Genomic DNA, 12810 nt, shown 5'->3' on the forward strand with positions numbered 1-12810 from the left:
GTGAGAATGCTTCTGGAACATGGCCAGACAGCCCGGAAAACTCACAGCAACCCAGTGATTCCAGCCATGAAAGCCTTCAGCAACATATAAAACAAACCCATCTTGATTCAGGGTGCGTCAATATTTGGCTTCTGTGCCAAAAGCAGTTCTGAAGCCTCTTCCCTTAGCATCTTGGCCAGAAAGCAAACTGTTGCAATCTCTCAGTCCTTACAGCTTTCTCTTTTTAATCCCTGGAGTTAAACTGAGCTACCAGATGAATGCAGCTATCCTCTCCTGCAGAATAACATTTACTCAGTGTGCTACTCAAGTTAGTCTTCTGTAACATAAAAAGGGGGAAATCTAACAGCATCTGTTTTTATTTTAGCAAGTCAACTGATTTTTATTTCAGCATGTTATTTCGTTGATATCAATTGCATCTGAAGAAACTGGTTGCTATGCACTAAAGCACGTACTAAACTAAAAATTCAGCCATGGCTCAATGTTATAGAATTGTGGAAGTTGTATTTGATAGGGCGACTGCACTCTTACACAAAGAAGACTAAAAACCTTTTCAAAATGGACTAAAACATCTGGCTACAACTAGCAATGTTTCTCCAACACAGAACAGCAACAGAAGTTTGTACATTCTGTCCTCCAAATGGAAATCTGGAAGCTGCCGGCCTGATTTCCTCGATGCAAATATTATGCCACTTAGGCAAAGCAGCAAATAATGATTTAAAGTTTACAACACTTATCTTGACTGTGACAACCAAAACCAAAGTCTCAATTGGTTGCTAAATTAGCAGAGGCAGGCTGGTTTTGTCACTGTTAGTGTGTTGCAGCTAATGAATGGCATGACAAATGCTAATCTGGTATGCATTTGGGATTGTATTATTTAAATGATACAAAAGGCACTTCATGCCTTTACCCAACAGGTTACAAAATGGTTTTCTAGATACTGAGTGTGTGTTTGTGAACCATAAGAGTTAGAAAAGTTAGGATCCCAAGGGCCATCTAGTCCAACCCTCAATGTATGAGCCTAAGTGGGTGTGTCTCTAATTCCAAGGACTTGTTCCTGCAAGTGTGTTTTCAACCTATGGCAGCATCTACACCAGGCATGGGCAAACTTCAGCTCTCCATGTATTTTGGACTCCAACTCACACAATTCCTAAAAACCAGTAAGTTGTTAGTAATTGTGGGAGTTGATGTCCAAAACACCCAGAGGGGCGAAGTTTGCCCACTGAGTCTCAGCTCATCTATATTGTAGAATGAACAAAGACTGCTGGTACGGTTCAAAGCTAGTTCAAAGCCAAACAGGGCATAGGGTTACAGCCAGTGTTGGATTGGGGTTACACTTCCCCTGAAGACTCAGGTTTGCAGCTTGGGTGTGATCCTGGATTCATCACTGAGCCTGGAACCCCAGGTCTCAGTAGTGACCAGGGAACATTTGCACAGTTAAAACTTGTGCGCCAGCTGCGCCCACACCTTGGGAAGTCTGTCTTGACAACGGTAGTCCACGTTCTGGTTAAATCCTGTATAGATTACTGCAACGCTCTCTACATGGGGTTGCCCTTGAAGACTGTTCAGAAGCTCCAAATGATCCAACAGGCGGCAGCCAGGCTGTTAACAGGAGTGGTGCTCAGGGAGCACACAACTCCTCTGTTGCACCAACTCCACTGGCTGCTGGTCTGCTACCGGGCCCAATTCAAAGTGCTGGCTTTAGCCTATAAAGCCCTAAATGGTTCTGGCTCAACTTACCTGTTCTAACGTATCTCTCCTTATGAACCATCTAGGACTCTAAGATCGTCTGGGGAGACCCTGTTCTCGGTCCCGCCTTCTTCACAGATTCCGAGGGACAGGGCCTTCTCAGCGGTGGCCCCTCAGCTGTGGAACGCCCTCCCTAGGGATATCAGATCAGCCCCACCCTCCTAACATTTTTCAAAAAGGTTAAAACTCTGATCTACGGAACGACTGGACAATACGATTGAACAATTATTTTAGTAATGAGGCGTTGAGGATTTATGTTTTTATTGGTTTTTACTGCTTCAAATGATGTTATTTATGCTAAATGTTTTAATTGTTTTTATGTTATTGGGGGCATCGAATTGTGCCATTTGTAAACTACCCTGAGCCACCCTCGGGCTGAGAAAGGTGGTATACAAATATGGAAAATAAATTTAAAAAATAAAATAATAGTCTTTAGCCTTCCCTGCCAAAGAGTGCTGGGGTCACACCAAAACACAGCTCCTGCAATCTCATAGCACTGAACTGCATTAATTCTGTAGTATAGATGCAGCCCCTATCAGTGCAATTCTTGGTAAGATTTGTTCAGAAGTAACTTGCAATTGCTTTCCTCTGAAGCTGAGAGAGTGTGGCTCACCCAAAAGTCACTCAGTTGGTCTATGTCTGAGTGGGAGTCATAGGCTGCATCTACACAGTAGAACTAATCAAGTTTGACACCACTTTAACAGCTGAGACTCAGTGCTATGGAATAATGATAGTATTACAAGGGGTTTAGCTTTCCCTGACACAGCGAACTAGTGTCTCGCAAAACTACAGATCCCAGGAGCCATAGCAGTTAAAGGGGTGTCAAGCTGCATTAATTCTACACAGTGCAGATATACCCATCACTGTTTTCCTGGTTTCCTGTGAGGCTGAGAGTGTGACCCAGGCTGGATCTAAACTGCCATATAATTCAGATTATGAAAGCAGATCATCCAGATTGTCTGCTTTGAAATGGATTGTATTCCAAATTACAGGAAAGGAGATTCTGCCTGAACATTAGGAAGAACTTCCTGTGAGAGCTGTTCAACAGTAGAACTCTCTGTGTTGGCGTGTAGTGGAAGCACTTTCCTTAGAGGCTATTAAATAGAGGCTGGATGGCCATCTGTCAGGGGTGCTTTAATTGTGCTTTTCCTGCATGGCAGTGGGTTGGACTCAGTGGTTCTCAACCTGGGGTCCCCAGATGTTTTTGGCCTTCAACTCCCAGAAACCCTGGGAGTTCAAGGCTGGGATTTCTGGGAGTTGTAGGCCAAAAACATCTGGGGACCCCAGGTTGAGAATCACTGGATGGCCCATGTGGTCCTTTTTTGGGCCCTCCTGTCCTCTTCCAACTCTTATTAGCCCATAATTCTATATGAGCCATATATAATCCAATTCAAAAGATAATATAATCCAGTTCAATATAATCCAGTTCAAAAGATAATCTGGATTTTATATGGTAGTGTAAAAGGGGCCCCAGTGGGCTTCCGTGGCTGAGTGGGATTCGAATTCCGGACTGGATTTGCACTACTATACAAAATCCAGATTATCTGTTTTAAATCGGATTATATGAGTCTACACTGCTATATAATGGAAGTGTAAAATGTGCTTTAAACTGGATTATAAGAGTCTACGCTGCTATATAATGGCAGAGTAGAAGGGCCATAGTTATCCCACTATCTCGCCTCCTAAAGGCTGGCTTATCTCATTCTATGAACCTTCCCTTCCTTTGGTTTATTTTCTCCCCCCTCTACTTCCTCCTGTTGCCTCCTGTCCTTTACGCCACGCCCCCTTTGGAAAAATCCCCGCCCACCTCCTCCTCGGATTGGGCAGCCTGACTCGGCGGCCACGCCCCCTAGGGTGAGCTTGCGATGGCGCGATCGGCCCACTTGGTGACGCAAAGGCTCGCGGCGGCCGGGATTGGCCCGTCGGGGCGGAAGGCGCGTTGCCTGGCGATGTGGCGCGCGGCGGCGGCAGCACGCTTGGCAGCAGCGGCTCTGCAGTCAAAGCCTGTCAGAGCCCAGAGAGTGGCTTCGTTGTCGGTGGCGGTGCTGGGCCTTCGCTCTCCGGGAAGCCGCGGTTGCTGCCTCAAGGGACGTCCGGTTTGGCCTGCAAGCAGAGCGCGGTGAGGAAGGAAGGAAGGAGGGCAGGGGAGGGGAGGGACCGGCCTGGCTCTCTTCAGCCGCCCAGGCTCGAGGCTGTGGCAGCTTCACAAGACCTTTGGCCTTCTCTGCCCTACAGAGCTGAGGGGCCTCCCTAAACCATGACTCCTCTAGGGTCCCCTGGCATTGAGGGCATTGAGGGCCTCTCTCCACGTTTTCCACAGCTATTCAAAGTCTGAACCCTCCCCTAGTTTTAGACACTATTATTACAGGAATAGGAGCCACCTTCTGTTTTACACAGCTGTGAAAAGTAGAGGAGCCATCCTTTTTTTGGGCATCGGTGTCCAGTTATAGGAGCCACCTCCAGTTTTGCACAGCTGTTGTGAAAAGTATAGCAGCTATGTCCAGTTTTACACAAGTGTTGGGGAAAGTATTGGAGCCACTTCCTGATTTACACAACTGTTGGGAAAAGTATAGGAGCCATCACCAGTTTTGCACAGCTGTTGTGAAAAGTATAGGAGCTATTTCAAGTTTTGCACAGCTGTTGTGAAAAGTATAAGAGCCATCTCGTTTTACACAGCTGTTGTGAAAAGTATAGGAGCCACGTCCTGGTTTACACAACTGTTGTGAAAAGTATAGGAGCTATTTCCAGTTTTGCACAGCTGTTGTGAAAAGTATAAGAGCCATCTCGTTTTACACAGCTGTTGTGAAAAGTATAGGAGCCACGTCCTGGTTTACACAACTGTTGTGAAAAGTATATGAGCTATTTCCAGTTTTACACAAATGTTGGGGAAAGTATAGGAGCCACTTCCTGGTTTACACAGCTGTTGTGAAAAGTATAGAAGCTATTTCCAGTTTTGCACAAATGTTGAAGAAGGTATAGGAGCCACTTCGTGATTTACACAGCTGTTGTGAAAAGTATACGAGCTATTTCCAGTTTTACATAAATGTTGGGGAAACTATAGGAGCCACGTCCTGGTTTACACTGCTGTTGTGAAAAGTATAGGAGCCATATCCAGTTTTACACAGCTATTGTGAAAAGTATAGGAGCCACCTCCTGTTTTGCACAGTTTTTGTGAAAAATATAGGAGCCACCATCTGTTTTATACAGCTGTTGTGAAAAGTATAGGTGCCCCCTCGTGTTTCACACAACTATTATGAAAAATAATGGAACAAGGAATATGAGACGGGCTATGATTCCACTAAGAGACGAAGCGGATTTTTAGTGTAGTCTGTAATTGTTGTATAGTTTATATGTTGTTGAAACTGGCTTTTTGTAACTGTCTTTTATGTGTACTGTACACCGCCATGAGTCGCCCTTAATGGGCTGAGAATGGCGGTTAATAAGTGCATCAAATAAATAAATAAATAAATAAAATATAAGAGCCTCCTCCTGTTATGAAAAATATAGGAGCTGCCTCCAATTTTACACAACTGTTGTGCAAAATATAGGAGCCATCTCTAGTTTTAGACAGTTTTGCACAACTATTGTGAAAAGTATAGGAACCACCTCCAATTTTACACAACTGTTGTGAAAAGCATAGGGCCCACCTCAAGTTTTACACAACTGTTGTGAAAAGCATAGGACCCATCTCCAATTTTGCTCACCTGTGAAAAGTATTAGAGCCACCTCTTTTTTGCACAACTATGAAGAGTACAGAAGGTGGGAGCCATCCTTTTTTTGTGCGTCTATGTAAAGTTAGGAACCATCTCCAATCTTGCACAGCTGTTGAAAGCATAGGAGGCTTTTCAAGTGTTGCACTACTTTGAAAAGTCTAGGGACCATAACCAGTTTAATATAATTATGAAAGGTATAGCAGCGGTCTCTCTTTTTTTACACAACTTTTCATACCTCCAGTTTTGCATAAGTGTTAAAGACATCAGAGCCATCTCCAGTAATACAGAGCTATGAAAAGTGTACATGCCATCTCCAATTTTACCCAACTGAAAATGACAGCAGCCATCCCTTTTTAAAGCAGCTATGTCAGGTTTAGGAGCCACTGCCAGTTTTATAGAATCATTAAAAGTATGAAAATCGTTCCTTCCTTACACAACTATGAAAGTTATAGGAGCCATGATTTTGATGCAACTATTAAAGGTTTTAAAAGTATAGCAGCCACCTCTGTTTTTACACAACTTTGAAAGGTGTAGGAGACATCCCTTTTTACACAATTATGAAAGGTATAGGAGGCATGCAAAGTGTAATGATACATCACCAGATTTACACAACAGTTATTTAAGTATAGGCGCCATCTCCAGTTTTGCACAACAATTGCTAAAGATAAAGGAGTTGTCCCTCTTTTATACAGTCATTAAAGGTTTATGAGCAATTGCAAGTTTTCAGTCTGGAAACCTGAAATCTGCAAAGCAAGGTGTGAAAACAAGACCTGATATTTTACTCTTTTCTTCCTCTCATGTCAGCGTTTCTCAACCTGGAGGTAGAACCCCTGGGGTGGTCACAAGGGGAGTGCAAGAGGGGTCACCAAAGACCATCAGAAAACACAGTATTTTCTGTTGGTCGTGTGGGTTCTGTGTGTAGGAAGTTTGGCCCAATTCTATCATTGGTAGGATTCAGAATGCTCTTTGATTGTAGATGAACTATAAATCCCAGCAACTACAACTCCCAAATGTCAAGGCCTATTTTCCCCAAACTCCATCAGTGTTCACATTTGGGTATATTGAGTATTCATGCCAAGTGTGATCCAGATCCATTGTTGTTTGAGTCCACTGTGCTCTCTGGATGTAGGTGAACTACAACTCCAAAATTCAAGGTCAATGCCCACCAAACCCTTCCAGTATTTTCTGTTGGTCATGGTAGTTCTGTGTGCAAAGTTTGGTTCAATTAAATTGATGGAATTCAGAATGGTATTTCATTGTAGGTTAACTATAAATCCCAGCAACTACAACTCTCAAATGACAAAATCATTCTCCCGCCCACCCAACCCCAGCAGTATTCGAATTTGGACGTATCAGGTATTTGTGCCAAATTTGGTGCAGTGAATGAAAATATATCCTGCATATCAGATATTTACATTATGATTCATAACAGTAGCAAAATTACAGTTATGATGTTGCAACAAAAATAATTTAATTGTTGGAGGACACCACAACATGAGGAACTGTTTTAAGGACTCATGGCATCAAGAAGATTGAGAACCACTGCTCTAGTATTTCTTATCACAGTATTTCTTATTCCTTATACTGCTTCTGTACAGATTGATTCTATCAAAGTTGGGACATCTTTGTTCTTATGGATTGCATTTTGCAGATAGAGGTATTTTTGAAGTTGCATTCCAAAACTTATCTCTTCCAAGCGCTGTGTTCTATTTAGCAATTTGGATTTATAGATGCCTGGAAGTTGGGAACATAAACTAATGACATGAGTCACACAGAGTCCCAGTAAAGTGATGCAGGAAGAAACACTGTAGTTCCTTTTATGTGGGATTTTTTTTGGGAAAGTTAGAATTTTACAAGCTAAATTAAGTGGAGATAAGACACGCGTGGCAGGTGCAGTGTGGTAATTGGGAGTGAAAGTGCTCTGTTGTTGTGGTACCTCCTTTATCTAGGTATCGGAAACTATAAACACGCTTCCACCAGATTTGCTTTCATCGTTGGGAAACTGAGGGTTGTTGCTTCACTTTTTAATGTTGCTGGCGTGTTTTGCGCCCAGGCTATTTTGTCATTCAGTTGATTCTCCCAGATATGTATAGTAATGTGACTGATAAAGCAATTGCTTTGAAAGTTTGTTGCATACTGTGACATTGGGTGGAGGTGGTGATTGTGAGAAGACATAACTATTTCTTTTTGATCAGTATCCTTAGAACGATAAATACTGCAACTATGCCTGAAATAAACACGGATGACTTGGATGAACAGCAGGTACAGTTGCTAGCAGAGATGTGCATCCTTATTGATGAAAATGACAACAGAATTGGTTCAGATACGAAGAAAAACTGCCACCTGAATGAAAATATTGACAAAGGTATTTTTAATTTTTTTTATTGCCATTGTATATAGATAGGGTGAGTTCCGTTCACATAACCTAGTTGGATTGAAAATGTCTACTTACCCTCACCTTGGAGAGTTGAGTTTCTTGCCTCCAGGTTTTAATAATGAAGTTGTTTGGCAAAAAGTGATCAGGAAAAGAAAGAAGGAGGAAATTAAAAAGCCCAAGGAATGTGGTTAGACAAACTAATCTTGTATGTTCATAAAGATTAATTTAAATTGAGTCCTTCGGGCAGGAGAAATACACTATTTGTAGACAGCTGGAGTAATTTGGGTTTGCTAAAAAAAATTCCAGCCATCAATTTTTTGTCACATTAGGTGGACCAGAGGTTGCCCATGATGAAATCTCTTAAGAACTGCTATTCCATTTAGGCTTAGCTTTATGCACTTCAGCCCATTGGCTTCAAATCTTTATTTAAAACAGTTACAAAGAATGCATTCCAATGTCAGTAATAGCAGTAATAGTGATCTGTCACTGCTGCCAGGCTTCATGTCGAAATTTAAGGGTCTGATCCCTGATACCTTATTATTATTATTATTATTATTATTATTATTATTATTATTATTATTATTATTATTATTATTTGAAACACAACAAGATGAGTCCACAGCAGACAAGATCACTCTGTTGGCTATTGTATTGGATCACACGTCGGACACTTCCCAAGTGTCTAGGACTGTGTGATGTATCGGCGAATGGTGCGTGCAGATCCCAGTAAGGTGGCTTTCTGTAGCTGGCAAATGGTAATTTTGTCAGCGCCGATTGTGTTTAAGTGCAAGCCAAGGTCTTTAGGCACTGCACCCAGTGTGCCGATCACCACTGGGACCACCTTGACTGGCTTGTGCCAGAGTCTTTGCAGTTTGATCTTTAAATCCTCATATCGTGTCAGCTTTTCCAGTTGTTTCTCATCAATCCTGCTGTCACCTGGGATTGCAGCATCGACAATCCATACTTTGTTTTTTAACGCGATTGTGAGGTCAGGAGTCTTGTGCTCTAGAACTCTGTCCACAAGAGAACTCAGGGCAACCTCACATAAGCATCAGATGATGCTAACAACATACACACCATAAGAATTAAAACAGTAAAATCAATTTAAAACATTATACAAAATCATCAATACATTCATTTTTTCATATTAGCATAATATTATTTTCATGTTAGCAGAATGTCAGTTTGGGGATATAGGATATATGTGCCTCTCTCCCATTACTCAGGACCAAAAGTCATTGAAATAGTGTTTCTGAACTATGTATTGTGTTGCTTCAAGTGAATGACTGAGAGCATGCACATAAGATATTAACATTTTTCAGGATTTGTACCAGTGTATTGCCATTTACCCATCACTTCTTGACCTGAGCCCATTAAGCTCATAGGAAGTATTTGAAAGGTGATTGTAATACATTACCCAAGGAAATACACACCCTTTTCTCTTATTCCAAACTAGACAATCAGCTTACTCTATATCAGGCATCCTCAAACTGTGGCCATCCAGCTGTTTGGGCCTTCAATTCCCAGAATTCCTGACAACTGAGCAAGCTTGTTAGGGCTTCTGTGAGTTGTAGGCCCAAACACCTGGAGGGCTGCAGTTTGAGGATACCTGCCCTATATACTTGAGTATAAGCTGACCCAAATATAGGTCGAGGCACCTAATTTTTCCACAAAAACTGGGAAAACTTACTGACTTGAGTATAAGGCGCGGGTGGGAAATGCAGCAACTCCTGGGACATTTCAAAATAAAAATAGATACCAATAAAATTACACTAATTGAGGCATCAGTAGGTTAAATGTTTTTGAATATTTACAAAAAACTGTAATTTAAGATAAGACTGTCAAATTCTGATTAAATCATTTATCTAATCTTCTTCAATGTAAATATGCTTATGTATCCTTCCCATAATCACCAAAGTTTAACTATACATTTTGGGGGAAATGCTGTGTACATGAATAAGGAAAAGTGGGAAAGACTAGCTTTGGAAGTGGGTGAGAAAGAAGGACTGGAAATGTGAAAAGGTTGGAATGGGAAGGGGTTGTTGAAAAAAGTAGAAAAATGAGGTGACAAGGGAGTAGCTGGAAAAGGAGGACAGATTGGGGTGGGAAGGGGGCAACTGGGGAAGGGGGAAAGATGAGGTGTGAAAGGGGGCTAGAAACTGGGAAAGGCTGGGATGTAAGCGGTAGCCAAAAAAGTGGGAAAGATCCCAGTCTAGAGTGTGTGGGTGGGGTGGGGGGTTCGGAAAAGCTAGGGAAAATTGGAGTGGGGGAAGAAAGATTGCAAAATGAGTAAGACTGGGGTGCAAAAGGGGAGGCTGGAAAGGTGGAAAGATTGGAGTGGGGAGGGGGCAAGTGGGGAAGTGGGAATGGTTGAGGTGGGAAAGGAGACTGGGAAAGCAGGAAAGACGGGTGAGAAAGAGGGGCTGGGAAAGTGGGAAACTACAGTGGGAAAAGGGGCAAGACTGACATAGTAAAGAGAGGCTGGAACCCGGGAAAGGCTGGAATGGAAAGGGAGCTGGAAAAATGGGAGAGAGGGGCTGGGAATAGTAAAGACTGGAGTAGGAAGGGGGAAACTAGAATAAGAGAAGACGGGTGGGAAAGGGGTGTTGGAAAAGTGGGTAAAAAGCTGAGGTGGGAAGGACTAAGGAGAGGAAGATGTGAGGTCTCTCCTCCCTTCTCAACACAGCAAGAGGGGAGGAAGGCGCGTCAGAGAAGACAGGAAGGTGCACAGCCTCTCCTCTCTCAGCACAGCGACCCAGCTGGGTTGCTGTGTGGAGAGGTGAGGGTCCTGGCTGGAAGGTGTAGGGCTGAAAGAAGGGCTTTTTCAGCCGAAAAAAGGGCTGAAAACCTAGGCTTATACTTGAGTATATACATTATTTTTAAAATTATAATGGATGTATTAAGAATGGAAATTGGTTCATTCTTTAATTTTAGATTTAAACTCAAGCTATGGTTGTTTTCTGTCTCTCTGTGTGCTAGGATTGCTACATCGTGCATTCAGTGTGTTTCTGTTCAATTCGGAGAACAAGCTGCTTTTGCAACAAAGATCAGATGCCAAAATCACCTTCCCAGGTTTGTTCTTTCTTGTTGTATACCATGTTACCTATATTGTATAGCTATCTGAAATTCTACAAGTAATTCCACCAAATCTTTTTTTAGATTGTTTTACCAATACTTGTTGTAGTCACCCTCTAAGCACTTCACTTGAATTGGAAGAAAATAATGCGATTGGGATTAGAAGAGCAGCACAGAGGCGTATGAAGGCAGAATTAGGAATTCCAATGGAACAGGTAAATAATACTTTACCTTTTAAATAACTGGTCAAAGTAATAAGCACGAGCATTTAAGCTCCCTTTAGTTTGGTATATCAGAAGTCTTAATGAGTTTCATACTGTGCCTGCCCTTCCTGAGTAAAGCAACTTTATAGCCCCCCTCCTCCTAAAAAGTGTTCATATGGGTAGGGGGCAACATTTGCTATAATTTATCTCCTGGTCTACTTCCTGGTAGCTTCATGTTGTACTGAATGTAATCACTTAGAGCAGTGCCTCTTATACTACTGAATTTGTGTAACTGATAATTCCCCAAGGTATGAAACCGGTTTTCTGTTCATACCTTTGTAACTGGAGCATGAATTCAGTTAGTAAGCCATGAGACTACAAGAAGTCTATTTAGAAGTGCTAGTTTCAATATATAGCAATCTATATATTAATGCCCATTGGCTACATACAGTTTGCCCATTCTTTCATGGAAACGTTGCAGAGACCAAGCGCTGATGGCTTATGGACTGGCATTTTGTATGTTATTAAAGAATATAATTGTATTTTGATATACTGGAAATAATTTCTATCAAATAGCAGTGGCATCATGTACTGTATATTGGTAGCTTTACTAACACAAAAATTCATTGTAGGTGCTGCCAGAAGAACTCCTCTACCTAACCCGAATTCACTACAAAGCCCAATCCAATGGGACCTGGGGAGAACATGAAATAGACTACATCCTCTTTGTGCAGAAAGACGTGACCCTTAACCCAGATCCCAATGAAATCAAAAGCTACTGTTACGTGACACAGGAAGAACTGAGAGAAATGCTGGATAAGGCTTCCCAAAATGAAATCAAGATTACTCCATGGTTCAAACTGATTGCAGAGACTTTTCTCTTTAAATGGTGGGATAACTTGAATAATCTGAAGAGATTTATTGATCATGATAAGATACACAGGATGTAACCTCTAGAACAATGATGGTCTAAAATAACAGAATAACCTTTAATACTGATCAATGAAATATTTGAAACAATGTAAAAGTTGATTGGGTTGAAATAGGAAGGATGAAGGGAATTTGTTTTTCTGTTTGCGTGCGTTAAGGCAAGTCTCCAGTCTGCCACATTTTCAACTTATCAGCTAGATTACTGAGTCGCTGTTTGTTGACATACCTACTAGAGGATGAAGCTTGAATTTTCACTACGTCACCAAGTATGACAAAGAGTTGTCATAGCCAGGATCTCTAAGGCTTGTTTGTACAAGAATGAAGTACAACAATGTTCAGAATAGTTATTCTATTCTAGGTGTCAATTTTTTCATTAAATGTGACAGTTTATAATATTTTGGATATGGACAGTATAAGATACACACATTAATATATAAACTTTTCTAATAGATTTTTCTTGAAGTAACTTCACTAGGAATCTTGATGTATGAAGGAAAATGATTTATCATTAAGAAAAAAGGTGCTACTTCAAAATTAGAACTAGTGTCTTACAAACTGTATTTGTTAAAAGTGATATAATGCTAATTTAGAGGAGAAAAATAAAGTGCTCCTAAATGGAATGAAAAATCAGAGCTAGTCGTAGTAATTCCATTCTTATTCCTCTAACGGGTATCAGGCTGGGAAGAATGAATGAGAAAACATGTTTAGCCTCGCGGCTAGTCTCAATGTCTACACTGAGTAACAATAATTCCCCAAGGTATGAAAC

General features: G+C 41.5%; 1 protein-coding gene across 1 annotated transcript; it reads left to right on the forward strand.

Annotated features, from left to right (window-relative positions):
• The first annotated feature begins 3601 nt into the window (after positions 1 to 3601).
• IDI1 (isopentenyl-diphosphate delta isomerase 1) lies at positions 3602 to 12674 on the forward strand. The gene is made up of 5 exons (XM_060782548.2): positions 3602 to 3865; positions 7655 to 7824; positions 10816 to 10908; positions 10996 to 11126; positions 11747 to 12674. Exons 1-5 carry the CDS (start codon positions 3612 to 3614, stop codon positions 12062 to 12064), a joined length of 966 nt encoding a protein of 321 aa, XP_060638531.2. The 5' UTR covers positions 3602 to 3611; the 3' UTR covers positions 12065 to 12674.
• The last annotated feature ends 136 nt before the right edge of the window (positions 12675 to 12810 follow it).

This window comes from Anolis sagrei, chromosome 6 (assembly GCF_037176765.1).
Source record: "Anolis sagrei isolate rAnoSag1 chromosome 6, rAnoSag1.mat, whole genome shotgun sequence".
Classification (NCBI taxonomy): Eukaryota; Metazoa; Chordata; class Lepidosauria; order Squamata; family Dactyloidae; genus Anolis; species Anolis sagrei.

Coding starts and splice junctions, on each gene's coding strand:
- IDI1 (XM_060782548.2), top strand. CDS start 3,612: ATGGCGCGATCGGCCCACTTGGTGACGCAAAGGCTCGCGGCGGCCGGG. Junction 3,866..7,654: donor TGGCCTGCAAGCAGAGCGCG/GTGAGGAAGGAA, acceptor CTTTTTGATCAG/TATCCTTAGAACGATAAATA. Junction 7,825..10,815: donor GAATGAAAATATTGACAAAG/GTATTTTTAATT, acceptor TCTGTGTGCTAG/GATTGCTACATCGTGCATTC.